Source organism: Eurytemora carolleeae, unplaced genomic scaffold (genome assembly GCF_000591075.1).
Source record: "Eurytemora carolleeae unplaced genomic scaffold, Eaff_2.0 scaffold470, whole genome shotgun sequence".
NCBI classification, from domain to species: domain Eukaryota; kingdom Metazoa; phylum Arthropoda; class Copepoda; order Calanoida; family Temoridae; genus Eurytemora; species Eurytemora carolleeae.
The window spans coordinates 123066-148382 of record NW_019402183.1 but is presented as its reverse complement, the minus strand read 5'-3'; the positions used below and the strand labels follow the sequence as shown (position 1 = coordinate 148382).

The 25317-nt window shown below is 33.2% G+C and overlaps 1 protein-coding gene across 3 annotated transcripts; it reads left to right on the top strand.

Annotated features, from left to right (window-relative positions):
• The first annotated feature begins 986 nt into the window (after positions 1–986).
• LOC111718193 (uncharacterized) lies at positions 987–25317 on the top strand. 3 transcript variants are annotated; one of them, XM_023493721.1, is made up of 27 exons: positions 987–1096; positions 2832–2895; positions 3664–3689; positions 5171–5258; positions 5732–5793; positions 6400–6504; positions 7593–7632; positions 8757–8835; positions 12653–12710; positions 12892–12959; positions 13391–13432; positions 13725–13773; positions 14126–14165; positions 14549–14617; positions 15145–15194; positions 15377–15441; positions 15997–16038; positions 16408–16456; positions 16868–16908; positions 17732–17794; positions 18113–18173; positions 18644–18701; positions 22600–22676; positions 23433–23510; positions 24111–24155; positions 24592–24627; positions 25004–25317. In XM_023493721.1, the coding sequence occupies exons 1-27, from the start codon at positions 1028–1030 to the stop codon at positions 25031–25033; spliced, it is 1554 nt and encodes a 517-aa protein (XP_023349489.1). In that variant the 5' UTR covers positions 987–1027; the 3' UTR covers positions 25034–25317. The 3 variants fall into 3 exon arrangements, with proteins under 3 accessions (XP_023349489.1, XP_023349490.1, XP_023349488.1); XM_023493722.1 differs by having other exon boundaries at positions 15997–16042; positions 16412–16456; positions 17738–17794; XM_023493720.1 differs by having other exon boundaries at positions 15997–16042; positions 16412–16456.

Below are 25317 nucleotides of genomic sequence, written 5' to 3'. Positions count from 1 at the left end.
AACAACTTTTCCTAAAAAATTAGACCAGAAGGAAAATTTCGAATTTTCATTTTACAGTTTTACGTATTGTCTGTGATTGATATTGTTTTTATTTTGGGATTTAATAGAAATAATGTATTATTGCTTTTCTGAACCTTCGATTTTGAGAGAAAAAAAAATTTTTAGAGTACAAAAAAAAAATATTCCAAAAAATGTTGAAAAAATACCATCCAGGAGAGTTGCACAAAAAAAGGTACAATTTTGCACCAGACTGTAATAAGCACACTTTTTTTCTGACTCACCCTATACCTATAAACAATAAAATGCCGGTTTTAATCACAGTTTACCAAAATAGTGAATTATATTTTACGGGATGCTAATAAACAAACCTTGTAGTTTTTTTGGAAAAGGTGTGACAAATCTTAAAATCTTTAAACTTAAACATTTTTAAACAACATTTTGGCAGAGACATTTATATTAATTAACAGTGGCCGAATTTAAAGAATTTGAGCGGCGGTTTAAATTTAAACCGCGGCTTAAATATGGTTGGTTCCACTTAAAATTGTATCAAATGTTTCAAGATTTAAGCCGGCGCTAAATTTAAACCGGGTTTTGGCGGATTTTGGCGGATTTAAACCGCGGCTCAAATTCTTCGTACGCCCCTCATGCATGATTGTCTTATCCATGGAAATGGGAAATAATGGGGGGAGGGGGGTTAATGGTGGACCATTTCCTCTAAAGTATTGTAGTCATAATTGTTTATAAAAACTCCCATTCATTACCCATACCCTCCTGCTTGAATTGTGGCGCCCCTGTGATTAATCCTGAGTTTGCGGAGTTTTGTGAACATTGCGTACACTTGTACGTCAGTATACACTTTAACTATGAAATGAACTCTTGAAACCAGTCTTTGAAAGTACAGACACATTTGAATCGAATTCAATTCGAAACAGAATATTAACTAGTAAGTGATTCGAGTATTTATATTATGTTTTTACAATTGTGCAAAGTTTCAAGTGGTTTCAGATTATACTGTTGAATATTCAAAATGGGTCGCGATGAGATGGATGATAGGAAAAGAGCGCTGATTTTCGGGAAATTTAAGTTTCTATATCAGGTAGTTCGGTCTGTCCTAGTATTACCCTAAATAATACTAAATATATACTAATTTGGTCCTGTACAAAATTGATAGGAGGGGGCGGGGTCCAAAAATCGTGCACTAGGACAGACCCTAATTTCTTTAGAGAACGATTTTCATCTTTTAAATCACGAATTTTGTTTTGATTTGATAACTGTAACATAACATGTACGATTTCCTTAACTTCTCTGAAATATGGCCAATTTCTTAGACGTTCTACCATAGGTAGAACCATAGTCACGCTTTACCAGAGTAGCGTAGATAGATATATACGACCTATAGTTATATCTATGGTTAAATGAATAAGAAAATGGCTAATAATTTGACCTTTCCCGCTGGCTTTTGCGAATTGGGGTCCGTCCTAGTATACTATTTTTGGACCCCCCCCCCCCTCCTATCAAATGGACATGACCTCTTATTTTTCAGCCAAAATATTATTATTGTTTTATTTTAGGATTAGGTTTAGGTTAAGACAATATCTGGGCCGAGCGCTGCAGCTAGGACAGGCTAGGGGGGCCGGCTCTGCGGCTAGGACAGGCTATGGGCCGAGCGCTGCGGCTAGGACAGGCTACGGGCCGGGCGCTGCGGCCACATAACCATTTATATCCATGTGTTACATATGAGATCCATGTACTAAATTAATTGAAAGGATGGAGGGGGGTTCAAAATCGTATATTAGGAAATACCGCGAATTGCCCTCGATCTTGGTTTAGTATTGGAAGAACTTCGGTCTCTCCTCCTGATCAAGTAATGGGGTTGGGTCTGTTAAGATGACCGAGCTCTGCCCCGATAAATTTACTAAATAATGTATAAAAAAGATAGAATGCGGTCTTAAATCTTTACTCGGAAATTACGGGGGGGGGAGGTTAGGTCAAGAAGCAAGCCTAGAAATTAAAGAAATGCCAGAACTTATTAGTATTGTAGTTATATTCTGTAACCCCATTTTATTTTAATTTTTAATGATACCAGCCTTCGAAATAAATCTTTACCGTATCATACAGTAGTAACCAGAAAACAGTCTAGTGCCGAAATTCTTACGTAATTTGTTGAATTAAGAGAAATTGTTAACTTTTATTTATAGAGGGTTCGGTCCGATTCACAATAGTACCGTTAAAAGCTTTGCCCATCTAGTACGAATTAGAATTCCATTTTTATTTTCTTTTAAAAACCAATTTCTATTTCGATTGTGGCTTCTCTTTGTATTTGACTGACGCATTTCTTGTTTTAGAAACAATGGAGACAATAACAGAATTGAACTGATTTTATCCATAAAAAGGATACTGTTGTGAATCGGGCATTCATATCTTCGCATTGAGGGTCTCATTAAATTACACGTTGTCCTGTAATAATTGGTTTAGTTCCACTACGTTAAAACGCATTTTTTATATAAACCTATTCTAAATCACGAATCTTATCGTGACAGTGAATGATAAAAGAACAAATGATGACGACAATCATCCCTCCGCTTTCTAGATACCACTTTATTTCAATGGATTCTGGATACCACTGTATTTTAGTGTATTCTGGATACCACTTTATTCTACTGTATTCTGGATACCACTGTCTACTATTTTCTGGATACTGCTGTATTCTACTGTTTTCTGGATACCCCTGTATTCTATTGTATTTTGGATACCACTATATTCTACTATTTTCTGGATACCACTGTATTCTACTGTTTTCTTATGTATTCTGACTACTACTGTATTTTTAGGATGAAACAGAAGAGCTGGAAAGCTTGGACAAATTTCAACTCGCCATCATTCAGAACAAACTTTTATGGTTAAGTGGTATTAAACAAATGATCTTCAGAAATGACTGTTAGAAATAATAATGAGCAATACCTTGGTTTCTTGTTCTAAAGATTTTTGAACTTTTACAAGGCACCAAACAAACCCTATGAGCTTGTGCAGGTTCTAAAATTTCAAGAATGTATTTTGTATCATGGACGCCGGACCTGTTTGGGAATTTGTCCAAAGGTTGGGGGTTGGGTATAAATGTTTTTCAATGGGTGCCATTGGGGCTTTAAACCCTGGAAACCATAGATTTCACAGATCTAGTGGGGAGGGACTGAATTCTCATTGCCAATCACCCCGTCTGTTCCCGCCTCTGTTTGCTTTTGTAATGATTTGCAAAATTTGTGTTATCTTTAAAAAATTAACTCCAGTAACTTGTTAAGAAGATTAAACAAATTATTAGATTATCAGATAAAACTGTTAAGTAGGGTCATCAAGCTAGCTAATAAATATAAACTGTTAATTAGGGTCATCAAGCTAGCTAATAAATATAAACTGTTAATTAGGGTCATCAAGCTAGCTAATAAATATAAACTGTTAATTAGGGTCATCAAGTAGCTAATAAATATAAACTGTTAATTAGGGTCATCAAGCTAGCTAATAAATATAAACGGTTAATTAGGGTCATCAAGCTAGCTAATAAATATAAAAATTATCTTTTAAAGAGATAAATATTGTAATCTTAATATATATAAATAGGTAAAACTTGTTCTTTTATATTAACTGATTAGGTTTTATTTTCTCTGTTTATAGGCCCTGTACAGTATAAAAATAAGGTAGGCTTTTTTAATGTTCAACCTCATCACTATACGGGGAAAAGAATTAAATCTTAAAGGGAGCCACCTGCTATGTAAGGTAGTTGAACTGAGTATGCAGTGTTGTGGAAAACTTCTTTCGGATTCATTCGAGACATATATTATACTTCTTAAAGAACTGTAAATCCCGAGTTTGAGCGCAAATTTGATGTTCAAAACTCCAAGTTTAGGGGTGGACACGTTTTCAGAATTAGTCTTTTTTAAATTATTAAATAACGACGACATAAAATGTAAAAAGGTCTACAATAAACTACAGATGCATGTATAGGAACATGTTAAGAAAATAAAAATTTATCTTGTCATCGAAAATAAGTAGTCTTGTTTAATAATTAGTTTCTATTTTCTCATTATTCTGGTTTCTCATTATTCACAAAGATTTTCTGCAGATTTTCTAGAAATATTATTGAAAAGATGACATTTGAAGAATACTCAGTTCAACTACCTTACACAACCGGTCACTCCCTTTAAATAGAAGTGATCTATAGATTTATAAAATTTATCTGATCAATCATGTGGAGAATCTTGTTAATTAATGAAACCACATCTTAAGTCTTTAAAATGAAACCGCGTCTTAAGTCTTTAAAAGGAAACCACGTTTTAATTCCTAAAATGAAACCACGTCTCCAGTCCTTAAAATGAAACCAAGTTATAAGTCTAAAAGAAACCACGTCTCAAGTCCTATAAACGAAAACAACATCTAAGTCCTTAAAAGGAAACCACGTCTTAGGTCCTAAAAATGAAACAACGTATCAATTCCTAAAATTGAAACCACGTCTGAAGTCCTTAAAAAAAATATTTCCAAATTAGGATTTTGATATTGATTCCTGGGATTACAAAAATATGAAACGTTCTGATCTCAAAATCACAAAATTTTAATTTTCTCTTTAACAGAAATGATATTTTTGAAAATTATAAGCGACTTGCAGATTTTTGCAGGAAAGTTTAAAGAATTTTAAGTTTTAAAAAGATATCGTTTCAATGTGAGTCACTTGAAATTACTTGTTCAGCAGTCCCTTCAGTGATGAAGATCCCCTTTGGATGAAATGTATTGGGATCCAGATCCTAAACATTTCTACAAAATTTTCTGATTTTTTTTTTTGGAAAAAGTGAAAAATTGTCTAACTTTTGTAGTCCTCTTTCAATTACTTTTATGCTGAAACTTTGTGGACCATTCAGAGATTAGGAAGTTTTTGTTAGTTAACAATTGAGATTTGTGTTTTGAGATTAAAAGGATCCGGATCCTAAGGACTAATTATCTAGAATGGAAAGATTAAGGAGATACTTGAGATCTATGGACAGGAGAAGAAACCTGGAGATGGATTCCAGTATTAACCAGTATTATCTAGGATGGGTTTCCGAATTAACCAGTAATATCTAGGATGGATTCCAGTATTAACCAGTATTATCTAGAATGGATTCTAGTATTAACCAGTATTATCTAGGATGGTAAGAGTGAGGAGATACTAGAGATCTATGGACAGGAGAAGAAACCTGGAGACGGGTTCTCAGATCCTCCAATAACTATTCCAGGTAAGGCAGACTTGTGTCCGAAAAGTTTCAGCCTAAATGTTCATTTTCAGCTTAAACGCCGTTAAATTGAACCTTCGATTTAGGCTATGGACGAAATATTTATCCCGCCAAAATCGAGTTTAACACTTGCAGTCTTTTATTAATTAACAATGATTTCTGCAAATTGTTGCAGCGTTTGCGCATTAGATTATGGTTTTTTTATGTCAACCTTGGAAAATTGTGATCCCATCATTTTTGGAAATTTATTTTTCCTTCTCAAAATATATATTAATTCCCCTGCATTTTTACTGGTAAACCCTTGAATTCTGTTATTCCTTCTTTATCATCATTTAGAGAAAAACGCAATTGAAAATAAATAATTTAAAGATAGAAGAAGATGGATAACTCCATTAGTTTAGTTCAAACAAAGGTTTAAAGGGTACCATTGTGAATCGTACAATTCACTCAATAATTTAGAATTATTAATGTTTTAGGCGTCTTGGATCTGTTCACAGTTGTTTGGAGTAATCCATATGGAGATATAACTGTGGATCAGGTTATAAACATAATATTTTGTCTCCTAGTTATCCATATGGAGATATAACCGTGGATCAGGTTAAAAACATGATATTATGGATCAGAACAATTCAGAACTGCAATATCAAAATATTATACAAGATAATTTAAAATTTGACTAAGCATCAGTTAAGCTGTGTTAATCTATTCTTGGAAAGCTTAAACTGTCTTAATCTCAGCTTAATCTAAGCTTAGAAAGATTAAACTGTGTTAATCCTAGCTTAATCTAATCTTAATCAGTAAAAAATGGGCAAAAGTAGAAACAATATTTCAAGGGGGGGGGGGGGGGTTTGAAAAATATCTTAAAATAGAAATTATTTTTTTAATCTGAAAAGGAAAAAATAATTCTTTAAAAAAATGCGTGTATGATTTTTAATAATAAAAAAAACAACTGTTTGAGTTTACTGATATCCAGTATATTCAGGACATAGAACTGTTTGAGTTTACTGATATCCAGTATATTCAGGATAAACAACTGTTTGAGTTTACTGATATCCAGTATATTCAGGATATAAAACTGTTTGAATTTACTGATATCTAGTATATTCTAGATATACAACTGTTTACTGATATCCAGTATATTCAGGATATAAAACTGTTTGAGTTTACTGATATCCAGAAGTACTCGACTTACAATGATGGGCCCAAAGCTAAAGGATTCTGTCAGTTTCACTCCAGCAGTTCTAGCAAGGTGGGGTTTTTACTTTTTCATGACGTATATATTAGGTTACCCACAAAGGATGAGACTTCAGAGACGACTGTACAGAATCGGTTTATTCTTCTTGCTTGTATGCATGGTTCTCCACAGCTGTAAATTTGTTTCTTTCTTGGGCAAATCATATAATACACATTTGAAAGATGATTTTTACGACAACCTTTGAATCGTTCTTTTTTAAAAGTTTTAAGTCTTCATTAAAGTCACATCCTTTGTGGGTAACCCTGGATGTTCTTGATAATTATTTATAATCATTTTGACCAACACTACCGACCTATGATTGCCAACAGCAGGATTGTAAGTTTCCCAAATTTTCGTATTTTCATCTCAAATGACGATCAAATTAGATGGTGCCGCGGTTTTGGAATTATTTTTTCTTTCTAAAAATGTTAACGTTTTAACTATTTATAATAGAGCGAGGACTTGTGTCATATCACAGTTTTCTGCAGTGCATAGGATCGGATCTGTTGGATCCGCAAGATTTTGGCTTTCTGGATCCGGATCCTCAAAAATATGCGGATCCACGGATCCGGATCCAAGGGGTAAAATATCAACCAAAAACTGCAAAAAAAACTTTTTATTCCAAAAACTAAAATCTGAACTTCTGAAAAAAAAGATTATAAAATTCCCTTATTTCTGAATGGTCAAGTTTTAGGAAAAAAATAAAACAAAAAAATCGAAAATTATTTTTTGTTAAAAAAAATTCAGTAAATCTTATAGAAATGACCTGGATCCGGATCCATTTTTTCCAGTGCGGATCCAGAATCCGGATCCGCATCAAATTAAGTGGATCCTAAGCACTGGTTGTCTGGTTACCATTGAATGTAATCAAATACCTTCTGAAAGGGACTTTATGCGTAATTATAAATAACCTCTCCTGCAAAAATAGCAATGTCCGATTCTCAACGGTGCCTTTAAAAATAAGAATTTTATTAAAAATACCTTCTGTATCTTGATCTTGCCAGGGTTCTTCATTTGTGAGAACAGCATTTTAACCAATTAAGAGCAAAAATATCATATGAAAGATGCAATTTAAATTTCTTTCAATTATTATTTTATTTTAGGACTTGGATGGGTTTGATTCTTCGATTTTCTGGTCTGCAGGTAGCAGATTTTAATTTATTTATCTATTAATTCAATCATTCATTCACTTATTCATTCTTTTATTCATTCATTCTTCTGGTCTTTATTTTATTTTCTGTTAAAGTCTGCGATAATCTTTTTATTTATTCTTTAATTACAATCTTTTAAGTTTTTCTTTCATAGGTTCTCCTTTCATTGATCCTAATTGTTGTCCTTTCATTCATTCTTTCATTTATATTTTCATTCTTTCATTAATTCTTATATTCATCCTTTCATTCTTTCATTCATCCTTTCATTCTTGTTCCCCGGTCCCCCTTTATTTGGTGCTTTAATGAATCCTTGCAGTGATCTTTGTTTTAGTGATCCTTATTGTGTCTATTCATCAATTATTGTCTTTATCCTTTAATTCACCCTTTTATTCATTCTTTTATTCATCCTTTTATTCATCCTTTTATTCATCCTTTTATTCATCTTTTATTCGTCCTTTTATTCAACCTTTTATTCATCCTTTTATTCATTCTTTTATTCATCCTTTTATTCATCCTTTTATTCATCCTTTTATTCATTCTTTTATTCCTTTTATTCGTCCTTTTATTCAACCTTTTATTCATCCTTTTATTCATTCTTTTATTCATCCTTTTATTCATTCTTTTATTCGCCCTTTTATTCATCCTTTTATTCATCCTTTTATTCATCCTTTTATTCATCCTTATATTCATTCTTATATTCATTCTTTTATTCATCCTTATATTCATTCTTTTATTTATCCTTCTTTTCATTCTTTTATTCATTCTTTTATTTATCCTTCTTTTCATTCTTTTATTCATTCTTTTATTCATTCTTTTATTCATTCTTTCATTAATTCTTCTATGCATTCTGTTATTTATTCTTTTATTCATCCTTTTATTCATTATTTTATTCATCTAATCAGTAAATCTTAAGTTAATGTTCATGACCTTGATCCGGATACGTTTTTTAGGGTGGATATTGCAGGTCTAGTGCTAGTTTAACTTTTCATTTTTCTTCAGACCAAGAAAAACCCTTTTTTCTCTCCCTGTAAAGAATATACATCCCTGTTATTTTCATGATGATTTTTCTTTCACTCGTTCCTTTTTGGTCTTTTTAATGTTCTCTGCATTTTCAAGGTCTCCTGTACAAGCACTTTCGTACATGTGGAGTAGAGCAGTGGGATATTGAGTTTAAGGAACTGTATACACACTACAGGTACGTGGAAATTGGAAATTAATGTACAGTAAAACAGTACAATAAATACACACCACAAGTGCATGTAAACAATATGTACAATGTACAGTAGAATAGTGGAGTATTACACACAACAGGTACATATAAATGGGACTGTAAGTGTAATATCTGGTAACCATTATTACATTGTGTGAAATGCCCGATTTACAACCTTTGACTGATCATCTACGGCATTGAACTCGGTGTGTTTTGTTTATCCCTAAAATTGTGTTAAAATTGCCAGAATGGTAGCTTACAGTTTGAACTTTAGGTAGCTGATGTGACATATATTTCCAGAAAATCCTAAATATTCTGTGTCCAACCCACGCTATTTCCCAAATTTACGTTTTTTCTCGCAATTTCTGGACAGAAAATATTAATATTTGTAAGTATAAAACTGCTTGCTAATAAATGTATTAACAGTTTTAAGCGTTTCTGTAGAGAAACCAGGCTAACTCTGTCAACCTTGATCAGTCAAAGGTTTAAATGGTACTGTTGAGAATTGAACAAACCACCTTACAAATATAGGGTCAATTGAAAATTATGTTATTGGAAGGACTAGCACCATAAACACGCTCTTTTTTGACCAAATTGGAAAGAGTAGCACCTCAAAAAATTGCAACTGTGAATACTGTTTTTCCCGAAGAACTAACTGCAACAGTTGGGTTGCAAGGAAGGTTTGAAAAATTGTTTGAAATAAGGGGCGGAAAATGTAAAAATAAATTTTCTTGCTATTATCAAATATTAAGATGTATTGCACTTTTCTACATTTATTTTTCAATGGCTTTAAAAAAATGTAGTTTCTAGATCTTCAGCTCTAGGCTCAAAAAAGTTCTGGGCTAATTTTGAATTCTTTTTTACAAGGACCAGACTTTTTAAGGCCCTGCAACCCTTATTCATGCATAAAAAACTATTCCTCAAGTCAAAACATTTTAGGTCATAGTTTTTTTAAATGAGATTGCAAGGGCTTAATAACTAAAGGGAAGTGTGTCAAGAATTTAAGTAAGTGGCACTTACCACTTCTTGTTTAAAAAAAAAGAATGTACAATAAACACTGTAAATAAACTTGTTTAAAAAATGGAAATAGTGGTAACATCATAACTTTGTAAAAACTTAGGGAGGGAGGTCAGTGATAAATTTACTAATTGGCTAGTTGATTATTTGATTAATTGCCTTGTTGACTAGTTGATAAACTCCTTAATTTGGACACAAAAGTTGCAAATATTCACATAAACAATTGTATTTCAAACCTATAAAAAATACAGATTTAGTAGAAATAAAAATTTATATATAAATGTTATTGAATGTTTCATTAGACAGCTTACTTTTTAACTGTGTCGGGGTGATAAGGAGTGATTAAGGATTAGAGGGTTTGATGTAGTAGTTTTAAACATTTGTAAATACTTCTGAAAATATAGTTCTGGTTCTTTAGGTGGAATTTACTATGGACTGCAGAGTTATTTGTGGATTTGATTTTTCATTGACTAAAACGTTTAACTATTTGGTAATTTCCTTCTGTTGGAATGCAGAGAAATTGCCAGAGTATTGCTTTCGGTTGGAAACTTCTACAAGAGAGTTTTGTAGACGACATTGCTTGGGGGGGGGGGGGGGGGTTAAAAGGTAGATTTATGGTCAACAGTGGGGGGTGCTAAGGTTCGAGGATGAAGGGATTGAATGGGAGAATAATAGGTGAATTTAAAGCATTGATTGATTGAAATGTGATTGATAAATTGACAGGAATGGGAAGGAGAGGATAGGGGTATATATTATGGTACATGTATAAATTAACACTACTATTTAGGTACAAAATATAGTAATAGCATTACATTAATTTGTCATAAATAAGTTGTAGCATCAACATCGACATAACAACTCTAAACGATTGTAAGTTTAAAACCTATACCTGACATCTATCCTTTGAGTGTTGTAGTTCTATACTTGTAAAACCAGTCAAAGGCATTTAACCACTCATCTGGAATCACTGCATTGAGTCAAAACTGAAAATGCAGAAAGAATGGGTAAAACAAAATACTCATAATTTCAACACATCAATTTGATTAAAGACATGTATAAATCTTTAAATCTAAGATCACGAAAATCATTGGAGAATCAAAAACTGTCGGAAAATTTTTGTAACTGAACTCAGCAAAAAACTCCTTTCGGACCTTAAAGACCTTAAACCAACATTGCATGAAACTGAAAAGATATGGAGAGGGTTTACAAGCCTGTAGCAAGAGTTGCAATACATCAATTCTACTCAATCTCTTAACAGACTAACCCTAAAATCTCCATGGGCCAAGCCCTGCAATGAGTGTCCAATAGGAGCGCAACACATAGTTGTTGGGCCCTGGACTGACAATGTACAAAAACTGAATGAGACACTAAACATATGTCTCTGTTTCTACTGAGAAGGTCTTGAACCCTGGCAGTTGAGATTTCATGACAGTATATGGGCTCATTCTTGAAGAGGACAATGTCTCCAACCTGTGGAACCAATCCCTGTTCTTTCCAGGCGATGGTGAGTCTCCTTCTGGTGTATTCCTGTTGCCAGAGAGAGTTGATGAGGTAAAGGACAATGTTCCACCTCAAGATTTGGTGAACTGGTATGTCTGGGTTTATTTCGTCCCCATAGCAATCTCGGAACCTGAGTAGTACATGGTAGGGGTTGAAGGTGACTCCCAAGGAGGCCCCAGGATTAGGGGTCAATTGATGAGCTTGTCAATGACCAGGTGAATCTAGGTCAGGAGTTCTTCATCTTTCATCTTCAATTTGTGAGGGCTGGAGATAAATTTGGTTAAGTGTTTTTAATAGAGCCTATGATTCTCTTCACTGCTCCAATACCAGTGTGATGTTTGGTGAGGGTGACGACACGACACACTTCGCCGAGATACTATTCTTGCAGATCAATAGAACTCTGATTTGGGATCGGAAACTACAGGCTGAGACGTAATAGATGCTGTCCAAGAGTGGAATGACAAGGCACTTCTGCTTGTTGGTGGTGATAATGGTTTTTGTGGCACTCGATTGATGGAGGAGAGGATGGAGGGCTTGACATAGTTCCAGGTAGCAGTGCGTTAAGGATTCTTTCTCCAGGTTCTGCAGGATTTGTGTATTAATTTCAGAGCCTAGACCACTTTAGAGAGGCTTTGGTTTTGCTCCAGTAGGCTGATGATGAGGTCCAAGGACAGGTTGACTGGCATAGGGGTGATGATGTTGATGGTTCTGGAATGGAGGTCACAGGCTTGAAGTGGCCCACAACTTTTGGAAGGCCAAGAGTATTTAATTTGAGGTAGGAAACTGCCATGTTACCAGAAATCGGAATTAATCCAATCACAGGTGGAACCAGATCTGGTGAGCAGGTCAGCTGGCTTGAGGGGTCGGGGACACTAGAACCAGTTGTCGAGTGAGGACACTGAGGATATCTCCATGAGTCTGGTTCCATAGAACACTAGAGGCCCAGCAGGATCGTTTTTAGCAATCATCTTCAGGATGATCTCTGAGTCTCCAATGCAAATCAAGTTATTTGTGGATTTGATTACTCACTGGCTAAACATTTCACTATCTGGTGTTTTCCTTTTCTAGGAGTACATAGTAATTGCTGGAGTATTGCTTTGGCTTGGAATGTCTCCGAGAGGAGGGGTTGGTAAAGAGGACATTGCATGGGGGGGGGGGGTTAGAAGGCATATTTATGGTCAACAAACTTGTTTTTTATTAAGGAACTAAAATTAGTGGCAACAATATAACTTAGTTTGTTAAGAAACTGGAAAAAGTGGCAACATCATAATTTGTTTTTATTCAGGAACTGGAAAGAGTGGCATCATGAAGTTCACAACTTGCCGAACAAAAACAATGATAAGGTAGGAATTTAAATATTAATATTCATTGCAAAAATTAAGTTAGATGCTGTTGTAAAAATTTCTTATTTTTTATTTCTAATGAGAAAAAAAGTTTGAATCTGTTATTTAATTTTTATTTTGTTTAAAGAAAAGTGGAGGGATTACAAAAAATTACCCTGGAAATCTAATTTGAGTTTTTTAGTCTGGTAAGTTCAGCAACAACAAGTTTAGTGGACCTGAGTTCATTTCTTCGAACTACACTAGATCCAGGTCAAAAGTGTTAAAAGGGTTATATTTCAAAATCGATTACGTCAATTTATTAGGTATTGAGGGGTTTGAGCCTTGGGGAATTTTTTTTAGGAAAATTCTCAAAAAGTTTTTTTTAAGATTTGTAAAAATAGAGCAAAACTGAACATTACCTTTAACTAATCATCTAACTTATCATTTACTTTAAATATTAAACAGATATATTTATACAGCATTTAGAATAGAACTTCAGAGAGGATTAAAGGTTTGTGTCATAAGATGGATCCACTTTTACTGCTGTTAACAGTTACTTTCCAAGAATTTGTCCCAGAGCTGTCCTTGTATTTCACAATTGAATGTAAAGAAGCCCAAAACCCAATCCTGAATTTTTTAACTCTTGACTTTGATCACCGAGTTCATCCAAATTTATTAATTTTTTTTTTTTATTATTCCAGGGACAGGCCTAGGAGCAAGAAGAATAATAGTTCACCTGCCAGGAACTTTGAGAAAATGCATTTGGGGTTTTACTCTTGTTGGGATTTTTTGATCTTGTTTTATTATGAAAAACCTTCTCATCTTGGTAGCATTTAAAGTTATTAGAATTATTGCAGGTGTGTTTTCTAAAGCAATCTTTAAAATACCCCATGGAAAGAAATGGTACTACTAACTCCCTGTAACTTTGTCAATTTTAAAATTTTTTTGCTTACTTGTTACTACTTCTAACTTCACTTTTTAGAATTTGTTGCATGTTTTTTTTCCTTTCTCAAATTTTCTCTTGAGTGTTTGTAGGTCATCTCTAGTCAATGATCCCACCAAACCACAGAAACATTATCCAAAGGAACAAGACTTTTAAGTGATAAAACAATCTAAATATTCATGTCAAATAGGGTCAACCTTCAAATGTCCAAAGGGTGTTTTGGTTGTTAAGAGTCAAAAATATTTTTACCCTTTCATAAGAACTGGGACTGAATTAAATGATCTTGAGCTACAATGCCAAACTACATACGGATGGTTCAAATTCAAACCCCCATTCGAAGTTTAAGAAAGGATTTAAAATAGCAATTCACATTTGGTTCCGAGTAAAATCTTTCGTTTTTCAGACACAAAAGTTTATTATTATTTTTATTAACCCTTAAAGCTTTGTTTTTGTCTAATATTTTGGGCTTAACAATAAAGCTTTGGCTGATTAGACAAGTCCCTCTGCTCCTTTACCCACCACTCCAATGTCAGGTATGATAGGGGCATTTATTTTTAAATTGTGTAGAGGGGGGTGGGGGAGTTATTTGTTTTAATTAATAGGGGAGTCTTGTTTGTTTTAACAGTGTTTACTCCCTTTTTTCTCATTTTGCTGTTTTTCTGCCTTTTATTTGATCACTGTGGACTGGACACTTTCTGGTACAGAGCTGGTCAATAGCTGCAGGACTAAATCAGGCTGTTATTATTATTTTTTTATTTAAGAAAAATCATAGTGTCAAGATGAATAGAATAGACGACTTTCAGAAATCAATATAATTATTGTAAATTATATTGATAACATCAAATCTGTTATCAGGCCTGCTAGTATTTGATTCTACAGATCGTTTTTTTACAAGGAAATTATTTTTATTTTCTAGTTCCGCCGCCTGTTTTGCCATACACTCCTATGACTACTCCACCCCCAGTTCTAGCTATTCCACCTCCAGGTATATTTTCCTATTCTTAAGAACTTAAAGAAATTCATATATTTTTTAATTGGTCACAAGCTACCATTAAAAAAAGATTTTTAAAGTCGCTAGTAAGACGAATATGATTTTATTCTTAAGCTTCTGAACACCAACTATCTCTGTATTTCTAGATATTATTGAAATGTTTGATTTATGGCAAAATAATCAAGTTTTTTTGGGCTAAATTTTCCAAACCATTTTCTGTTTTCTGCCAATCAATAAAAATAAGTCATTTAGTGTTAAAAAATTCTTGCTTAAAAATTCTTGCTTGATAAATATTTGGACTTCAGATGTGATAAACATTTGTTTCAGTTGCTCAAGTGAGTATCAAATCATAGGTTTTTTTGGTGTTCTGATTCCATTCTGACCTGAGATGATCCTTAGATCATTTGATCTCCAAATATTTATGACCTCTGAAACGCAGCCTGTACAAAATTTGGTGTTACAAGGTGTTTAATTGTAACCCCCCCCCCCCCCTCCTTGTTTTGAAAAGTTTGTTCTTCTAGGTCAAACTCTGACATTACCGATGATGGGACCCAATGGAACAACTATACAGGTACTTACAAAGTTCTACATTTTTTGCTTTAAATTGGCGATTCTTTAACCAAAATATACATGTATAACATGAATATTAAAATCTTCTCAGGTTTTAGCTAATTAAAGATCGGTAAAATTTTCCTGTTCTTCAATTGTCGGCTTAACAAAATATATAGCTCTGCTAAATTGACATGTTTATAGGTCCAGTTGATGAGTCTCCCCAGTGTTGCACCCCCTACACCTCAGACACCAGAGCCAACACCTAGGCATCCAAACCCCAACACACCACTCCCCCTTCATCACCCATCACTTCATCACATCCCCCACTTAGACCTGTCTATGTTCCCAAATACCTTAAAAGACTCATTCTTAAATAATACTGGAGTTTTAAATTTTTTTTTTCTGCATTTATTTTGCTTTTTTAGAATTTTGAAACCACCATTTTGAGTTTAAAGATACTGTATCCCACTGATGAAATTCAAACCTGAAATGAGATCACTAGTGGTTTTTCTGTCTTGAAAAAAGATAATTCTTTGCACTGGTGCATCAATCTGGAAGTCACTTTAAGACACTCACAGAGCTTTAAGTTTTTCTGAGTGAAAGGTATAAAAAGGGTACTGTTGTGAACCAGACAGTAAAATTTAAATGTATAGTCCCTTTTAACACCACTAACAATTTTTTTGTATCTTGTTATAAGGGTGTGTGATTTAGAAAGTTAGCTTGAATAATTCCTCTTGTTTACTTCCAATTTTGAAAAATATTTAACTGCCACCCTGGAAATCCTTCTTTTTTGAACTTAGTTGAAGGAATGGCTGTTGTAGATTTAACTACATCAATCCTAACTTCTCAGCGGGTGCTCCACCTCAGGAAAACAGATCTTAAAATTAAAACCATTCGAAACCTTAAACTTGTGTGAAATGAAATTGAAACATTTTGCTCGTGTTCTCAAATTGTTTAGCCAATTGTAAAACACTGTTGAAATGTCAGATACTCTGAAAGTGTAATTCTGCACAAAATGTTTGTTAACTCTAAATGTTAGTGTAGTGCAATATTTGAATGTCAAAAAAACTAAACTTTCGTTTTTCAAATTAAAGAAATGAAACTTGTTAAAAAAAGATTCTTTTTTACAAACATACCTGATATCCGGGGTACCCACAAATTTTGGGGGAGTGTAAAACAATTATTTTTCTAGGAAATATGTACCCCTGTAAGGTGTAATAAAAGATCGTTTATCAGGATGCAAAATGGTCTTCTGCTGTTGACAATTTTCTTCATCCTAAGGCCCCAACTTTTTATACAACTTGCTCAGTTAATTTGAATGGTTTGGAAATAGAAAGGATGGTTTAGGATGTAATAATATTGAGTTCTATTTCAGTCTGGTGTTTCTGTGAAAAGAATTTTATCTTATTTCAAGATAGAGCTCTTTGAAATGTTAACCATGTTAACATAGGGCTCTTATTTTAAAACGTGCATATAATTTGGTCTAAACTTGAAAATATTTAACTTTTAATAAGAGTTAAGACTAGACTTTTAATTGCAGCCTCTGGATAAGTATACTTTCATCTATTAATATTGAGAATAACAAAACCTTTGCTTATGACATAAATTTGTCTAATGGTTCAAGCCGATGTATCAACCAGTTTGAAAGCAGAATGTAATTTGCTTTTATGTTAAAAAAAAGTTTTGTCACAGGCCTCAACTGATAGTTCTACCAGTGTTAAGAATAGGACAAGGTGAAATAGAAATAAAAAAAAATCAACTCAGATTAATCTTTATTTTGAAAACTTCATTTAAGTTCATCATATTCACTGTGCAGTAGCTCAGTTGCTTATATAAACTCACTTTCAGCACTTTTAAAAATATTAACAATTGATTATATTTATGGAGAACTGGCTTTTAAACAACTATTATTAGTTTACAATCATTTTCCTACATCACTTTAAGTGGCTCATATTTAGTCACTTAGAAGCTCATATTTAATCACTTTAAGTAGCTCATATTCATTCACTTAAGTAGCTCAATGTTCACTTGCCAGTAGTAAATTGTTTTTTCACTATTAAATAACTTTGAGCAAAATTTTAAATCCATGACATTGATTTCCACGGGGTGGCTGGCTTGTTACATGACATTGATTTCCACGGGGTGGCTGGCTTGTTACATGACATTGATTTCCACGGGGTGGCTGGCTTGTTACAGAATGACACCATGAATCTTGTTATTTTATTCTCAAGCTAGAAGCTCATAATTCATTATTCACTTGCTTATTCTCTCAGCTCACATTTACACTTACTTTATAATTAACTCTTGTTTAAAGTTTAATCACTAGTGGTACTTTTCTACTATTAGGTAGCTCATTATAACTTGTTAATTGTACCAATTTACTTTTTGAAAACACTTTTTTCACTTCTGTAGTAGTAGTACATATCCTAACAAATAGAGTATCCATATTTACTCAAAAACATAGATGCACAATACCTAATGCCAACAAATAATACTCTTTAGAAGAACATATTTTAGAAAAATTCATTTTTTATTTCAATAATTTTACCTAAATAGTTCCAGAGAGCTTGTTCCTTGCCATACTTCAAGTCCAAAGAAGAAGTCTAGGAGTGAAGAAAGGAATACTACAATGAATGCTGAAATTTTTAGCTTTTAGATCAAAAACTTTTGTTTTGACCCCTTGCTTTTCTTCCAAAAGGCAACCTCTAGTGATTATACTTTTCCATGTTAAGTTTGATAAAGATAAACAGTCATGTGATTGAGAATTATGGTTGGGGATGGTACATGAAACAATTGTAATAATAAACGAAAGTTAAAACCCACAATCAATTGATCAACGAGCTGAAGTTTCGATTTATCTTTTACCTTGAGTGTTGGGTAGTATAATACAGGCAATTTTCATCAACTTTTTTCCTCATTCAATGGTATATATTAAAGAGCGGATATGCTAGCTGATCTCAAAGCCATTCAGAAGAAAAGGAAAGCAGAAGAAACTAAGGTAGGCCATTCAAATTTCCGTTGTAACCTAAAATTTAGTAAAAGTTTGTTGAAAATGAATTTCAATTTAATTTTAAGTGAGTCTGATTACCATCAGACATTTTAATTTCTTCCAGAATCTTCCAAGAGGATAAACTAATTTCTTCCAGAAAGAACAAGATATCCTTGTTTTTCTAACTGAAAATCTATTTGCAACTTTGGTTTCTTGGATACAGTGATTAAGAGTCATCATTGTTATTCAGAAATTCTGTTGTGAATCAGTTTGTAAAATTGGGGGTAACTTAAAACTACTTTGAGAGTCCCTTTAACCAAACTAATCATTAATTATTTCATTGTTAATAATGATAATATTCAGTATTAATTTGCTAGAAAATCAAAATAGATGATAAAATTGGAATGCATTTTTGGATTTTCGACAACTTATACATCAATGCATTTCTAGCAAAAAAAAATATCTTTTCATAATTTAAGGGTCGGAACAGTAAGAAGTTTAAACCTAAGACTCAGATTATGGCACCCAGCACAGCAGGTTAGTTCATATTGTTAATCGTTTTTGGCACCTTCGACTTATTTTTTAGTTCCTTTATTGATCCTTCAGTCTGTTTTGTTAAATTTTGTTTATCATTTGAAAAAATCATTAATACAGTAAAATCTAAATAAAAAAAAACCTTTTACCAGAATAATTTTGTATTCAGAGAAAAATCTTTTATTTGAAATGAACCCAGGATTTATATATATACTTTGGTTGACTGTGTGTATGTCAGATTGTATCCAATTTACGTCGACACAGCTAAACTGATCGGGTCAAAATTTGTGAGAGACCTCACATGACCTCAGGGAACGTTTATGGATGCCAAAAATGTGTGTCCAAAACTTTTTGATTTTCGTAAATTTTGAAAATGCGCAAAAACATATTTATACGTAAATTTATTGTTAGAGTAAAGTGCGTTATTTGGTTATATTTAAAAACCCTAATATCATTGCAAGTAGAGATCTTAGCCTAACCAAAATTACTTCTTAATAAAATATTATTATCAGATTTATATTTCTCTAGTCGCGAAATTTTTTCTTCACTTAGTGTGACATTTACAGGACATTAAAAACATATGCAAAATAATGCATTTTTAAAATTTTAGAGCTAAGAAATGCAAATGAAGAGCTAAGCTTTGTATAGTTGTTGCAAGGTTGTAATGCAAGGAAAAAATTTTCAGAGGTGTACGCATCTTTTGTGCGGTAATGGTAATGTAAACACAAGACGGATGTCAAAGCCTGACATGGGATTCATCTTTCACAATAAATATCAATGAAATATTTTGGTCATAGGAAACAAGTATATGAATTATCAAAATTATCAAAATTAAATGCTTTTAACCTTCTCGGATATTAAACGTCACTAATGCATCTATTCTTGTTTACAATTTCCACCTAGAAAGAACTGGTTACAATATATAAGCAGAGTGTACGCAACTACAATAATTTTTCCTTGCATTATAACCTTGGTTTATTGATTGTTTTTTGAAATTTGATTTTCCTCCTGTAGTGGCTTCTATAGATCTTTAGTAGCTCCCAAAGTGTCGATGTTGCTATTATTGCATATTAAAAGTTATGCATACTGCAAAATTATTAAAATATTTTTGTAAGATGCGGTATTTGGTTATACATGAAATTGCGGAATTTGGTTTTAGTTTTACATTAATATGAAACAGCACAAAGGTTGAATTAGAACAAAAATGTGGGGACTAGTTTGCCCAAATATTCTGATGTGAGCAAGCTATGGGAAGCCATTGAAAAGTTCTTAGGGATGACAATAATGTGCAAATGAGAACTGGATTGTTTCCTTGGAATGAACAGGCTCCTAACAAACTCAAGCTATTGCCAGGAACTGTTTTTAAGAGGAGCTTGATGATCCTCAAGAGAAGCTTGATGATCCTCTTCTTGCTGAACTGTTTGATGATCCTCCCCTCACTGAACAGCTTGATGATCCTCCAAGTGAAAAACAATCAAAAAGTTTTTTGTCATGAATATACTCATGAAAAATAGTGTTCTTATAAACGTTTTTACTGTACCAGCTTAAACGAAAAAGTTGACTCTATAACCAAATAGCGCAATTTATAACCAACCCAAGGGAAATATTTGACCAAATACAGCTTTAAAGCAACCTTTGTATGTGCAGCAATGATGAATAATTTCCATTTTTTTCTTCGGTTTCTTACTCAAATATCTTCAAACTTTACAATATATGTTTTTTCAAACGGTTAGTGTTTATCTAAGTGATGTGTGTTATTCCTAAAAATCGGAAAAGTTGAGTTAACTATAACCAAATAACGCACTTTACTCTACTATTTTACTGTACAAAGAGAAGATAGTCACAGAAAGAACCACAATTAATTATTGAAATATAAGATGGGAGTGAAGCGCCTTAAAAGCCTAATTTATATAAACTAAGTCTGTGTCTGAATTTGATGAATTTAAGCCGCGTCTCAAATCCCCCAAAAACCGGTTTTAATTTAGCGCAGGCTTAAATCTTGAAAAATAAAATACAATTTTAAGTGGAAGCAACCATATTTGTGGCTCAAATTCTTTAAATTCGACCTCTGGTTTGGTATGAGTTTTCTGGATTTATCTTGATGTATTATTTTATTTGATTATATTCAATCTGTTTTTGAAACAAATATGAAGTTATGCTTGATAAACCAACAAGTTATTCTCCTCGGATATAGAAATGTTAAAACATTTTGTAAAAAAGTAGCAAGTTACTGATTTGTGGAGACAGTCGTGAGTTTTTCCATTCTTTATCTAATAACTGTGTATTTTGTTCCTTGTGTAACCTGATGCTAAAGTGTCGCAGGGCATTTTCCATCTTATCCTGATATATAAAGAGCTTTACGGGGAAACCTATCCCAACCTCTCCGCAACAATATATTCCAAACTTTTAAAAACAATTGTTGTCGTAATGGATACTTAGTCACACACCAGGGACTAAAAACCATACTACAATAAACAAAAAGGAAAAATAAATAAAGATTTTGAATCGTTGATAGTATCTAAATGGATCTGAGCTAAATCTGTTAAATATTTACTTAGCAGCTTGTCTGTCTGTTGTGTGTGTTTGTATCCAACTAACTGAAAACGACTGAATCGGTCAGGCCCGAATCTTTTATGGCAACTAACAAGTCAACAATTATTATTTTTAAAAATTCGCCAATATAAATACCACATCAAATTAGACCGCGTCAATGGGTCTAAATTACAATTTGGGGGATAAATCAGAAAATTTAAGAAGAATGAATCATTTCAAAAAATTTAATAAGGTTATTAAAAAAAATTTTGCAGAAAATGCTTGATTTTTTGAGTATTATGTGCGTATTTTGGCGTTAAAGATTGAAGATAATCTAATATGATATGGGACGCTCTGTAGAAAATTTCTAAAATTGGAGAGAAATTAAAAATAGCCACTTATAGAGCAACAGATTGTTAGGAAAAGAGACACTCAGGGAATAGGAATAAAGGGAAAGGAAATGGCGCTGGTCTGGCATGAGAAAGCCAGTCGCACTGCTTTGCAGAACAGTACGTTAAACTAACACACACTCTTTTGGTACAGACACACAACATGATTACAGTCAAGGAAACTGCAGAACAATGTTGTCAATTATAAATAAACTTGAATAACGACTTTATTTGGTGTAAACTTTAATCAAGTTATAATCTTTGCATGAACATTTGGCTTATAGTGTTGACTTAAATATATAAATGATATGCTACATGTATATTAAACTTATTTTTAAGTAAACAATTAACAATAAACAAATGTACTCTCCTAGACTGTACAAATACCGAGATTCGTATGTACTGTATATACCTACAGTACACACCTTCGGTACTGTAAACTTGCACACATTTTTTGGTACAGACACACACACACACATAACGTTTCCGCCCCCTGGAGACACTTAGCTTGCCATGTAAAGACTTGTTTGTTAATTTTTATTAATACTTGAATTTAAATTTATCCTTATTAACTGTGTCTACATAATACGTATATATAACATTCAATATTTTGTATGAGAAAATTAGGGATCTTTGACCAGAGGTTGAGGGGGGGCTTTGATCAAGGGATAAAGAACTGAAATGATTAGATTAAGCATTGATCCTCAATAAACAATGTCACTTGATATCAATATTCACAGTGCGCACCTTTGATTTGAGGATAATTGCATAATCACTTCATTTTATTTATTACGGCAGGGTAGAAATATACTGCAAGATATTGAATGCAAATTAAATAAATCAGATTAAGAATTGATCTAAATATCCACATTACCAGACGCGCAATTAAGGAGAGGGCAGCATGGCAAACCCCCCTCCCCCCCCCCNACGAAAAAATACCTTAAATTAGAAAAATATGTTTACTAGTTCTTATTTGTTAGGTTCTGGATCCACAGAGGAAGATGTAAATACTCTTGATCTTCTCCCAGAGGATAAACTGTATATAGGGGTAATCAAGGTATATATTCCTTTCTTGATCTTCCAGGAGTTAAACTGTATATACGAGTAATCAAGGTATATTCTCCTATCTTGATCTTCCACAGTATAAACTGTGTATAGTATTAATAAAGGTATATTCTCCTATCTTGATCTTCTCCCAGAGGATAAACTGTATATAGGAGTAATCAAGGTATATTTTCCTTTCTTGATCTTCCTCTTATAAAGGGGTTCACAAGGTATATTTTCCTTTCTTGATCTTCCAGATGATAAACTGTATATAGTAGTAATCTAGGTATAATTTCCTTTCATGATCCTCTAGGGGATAAACTGTATATAGGAGTAATCAAGGTATATTCTCCTTTCTTGATCTTCCAAGAGGATAAACTGTATATAGGAGTAATCATGTTATATTCTCCTTTCTTGATCTTCCAAGAGGATAAACTGTATATAGGAGTAATCTAGGTATATTTTCCTTTCTTAATCTTCTAGAGGGTGCACTGTATAAAGGAGTAATTAAAAGGACGGTACACATAATTTCAAGTGACCTTCAAATTAAAGGGAGATATTTCTGATTCACAACGGTACCCTTTAAACCTCTGTCCGGATATCGATGTGGTAGATACCCTCATTTTTATAGCTGAAGATTTAAATGCGGTTTATTTGCATCAAATTTTCAGCCACTCTATAAATGGAAGGTCACTTGAAATTACGCTTACAGTCCCTTTAAGTTATATTTAAATTTTTCTAGTAAACATCTATATTTTGTCTTTTTAAGGACTGGAGGGGTAAGTTTGGATTCCTGAAGTGTAGTGATATTCAGGGTAAAATATTCCTTCATAGTAAGGACATCAAGGTAAACATTTATCAACTAAAACTAATGCCATTAGAAAACCTTCGTGTGTTCGTTCGAGTACAGATATATGTGTGTTAACGTTTTTAAATCCGTGTTTATGATCAGCTGAAAATGCCAGTGTAGAAAATAGACCTTATGAGAGAATGTTTAAACTTCAAGAAGGGGGGGGGGTCTTTAAACACCTATACCCTATCAAGAAAATGCAGAAGCAGATTTCTCTTTATTTAAAAATATTTAAAAATTCTTGATATTCCTATCAAAGTTTAAATTATTACATACTAGCTTGGGAACCCCACATTGCCCAGGTTACTTTTTAGTTACTCCTACCGTTTACCTACCCTAGGTCTTAATTAACCATTTAAGGAACATTCCCGTGTTTTTCCCAATTCCCCAATCAAAGTTTGAGGCAAATTGGTCATGGGGTTCCTGAGTCAGGATCGGACATGCATACAAACAAACAAAAAGAGAGATTGCTATTTTATATATAGAGATTCTTTCCTTTCCATTCTGTTACCACTGTAAGTAAGGAACACTTGGAAGAAATTTCAATTTAACAAAAATCATATTTTATTGTTGTGTTGAACCTTGGTATGTTTTTAGTCTGGTTTGGAGTTGGTAGGAGAGGCACAGAAAGCAACCTTCCAGGTAACATTCAATAATAATGATTATCAGAGGCGTATACAGGGGGGGGGGCTATTGTTTTACCCCCTCCCCCCTCCAGGAGAAGTGAAACCTGAGTTTCTGCAATTTTCTAAAAGGTTAGGCCCGCCCCCAAGAGAAAAGGTCCCTGATGATATTCGATTAGTGCTTAGAATGATAAGATCCAATTCATTTTTGATACAGATTTTGATCGTAGAGGACACCCAAAGAGTCGGATTGGATCGGATTGGATTGGATTGGATTTTGGTTGAAATTTTGCCAATTGAATATGTCACTGTGGATCTGCATATTTTTGTAAATCAAGATCAGGATGTTATCCCCCTCATCCCCCCTGTCTATTTACAAACTGTTATGAATTCGAATGCTTTTTTCAATATTTTTCTTTTATTCAAAATGTCGAAATACATTATTATTATTTTAGGTTCTTCACTACGAGAAAAGTGCTGTAGGGGCCAAGGTAAAAATGTCAATATAAAATTCTTGAACTATACATAAACAGCTTTTTAGATTTCTTAAGAATTATATTTTAGTATTTAATTATAATCTGACGATGAATTTTTACCTATATGATAATTGCCAGTTATTTATTTGTTCGCTAGAGCTGGGCAAACGGCTGGACCAAACCGGCTGACATTTTTTTAGGGAATTTATGGGTTATACTCAACGGGTGACATAGGAAAAAATGAATTCGATGGGCAAGGCCGGGCACTTGAGCTAAAATCATAATTTGAAGACCAAGCGCGGGTAAACGGCGGGGGTAACTTTGAGTAATCTGGGCACTTGAGCAAGTATTTAATAGTCTTCTATTTTAATAGTCAATTAATGTTTTTTAGGCTGTTAATGTGATAATTCTTGGAAAATAGCTCTCTTCCACCATTTAAAAGTCGAATTGTGTTTTTTTTATTGCCCTTATATTACCATGTTGATTTCTCAAAATAGCCGATTGCTCAAAAATGCCAAATCATTCTGTATCGGCCATACTATGATTGATTAAGATTCAAATATCTCTGATGTACTTTCAATTGAAAAACATGGAAACTTCTTATAAAAGTTAATTACCTAATTCGTAAGTTGTATTCAGGCACATTCCCAGTTAAATAATCCAACCAAATGTGATAAATTACTTGTTAAATTCTACTTCTTTCCT

Coding starts and splice junctions, on each gene's coding strand:
- LOC111718193 (XM_023493721.1), top strand. CDS start 1,028: ATGGGTCGCGATGAGATGGATGATAGGAAAAGAGCGCTGATTTTCGGG. Junction 6,505..7,592: donor ACTCCAGCAGTTCTAGCAAG/GTGGGGTTTTTA, acceptor ATTTTATTTTAG/GACTTGGATGGGTTTGATTC. Junction 7,633..8,756: donor TTCGATTTTCTGGTCTGCAG/GTAGCAGATTTT, acceptor TGCATTTTCAAG/GTCTCCTGTACAAGCACTTT.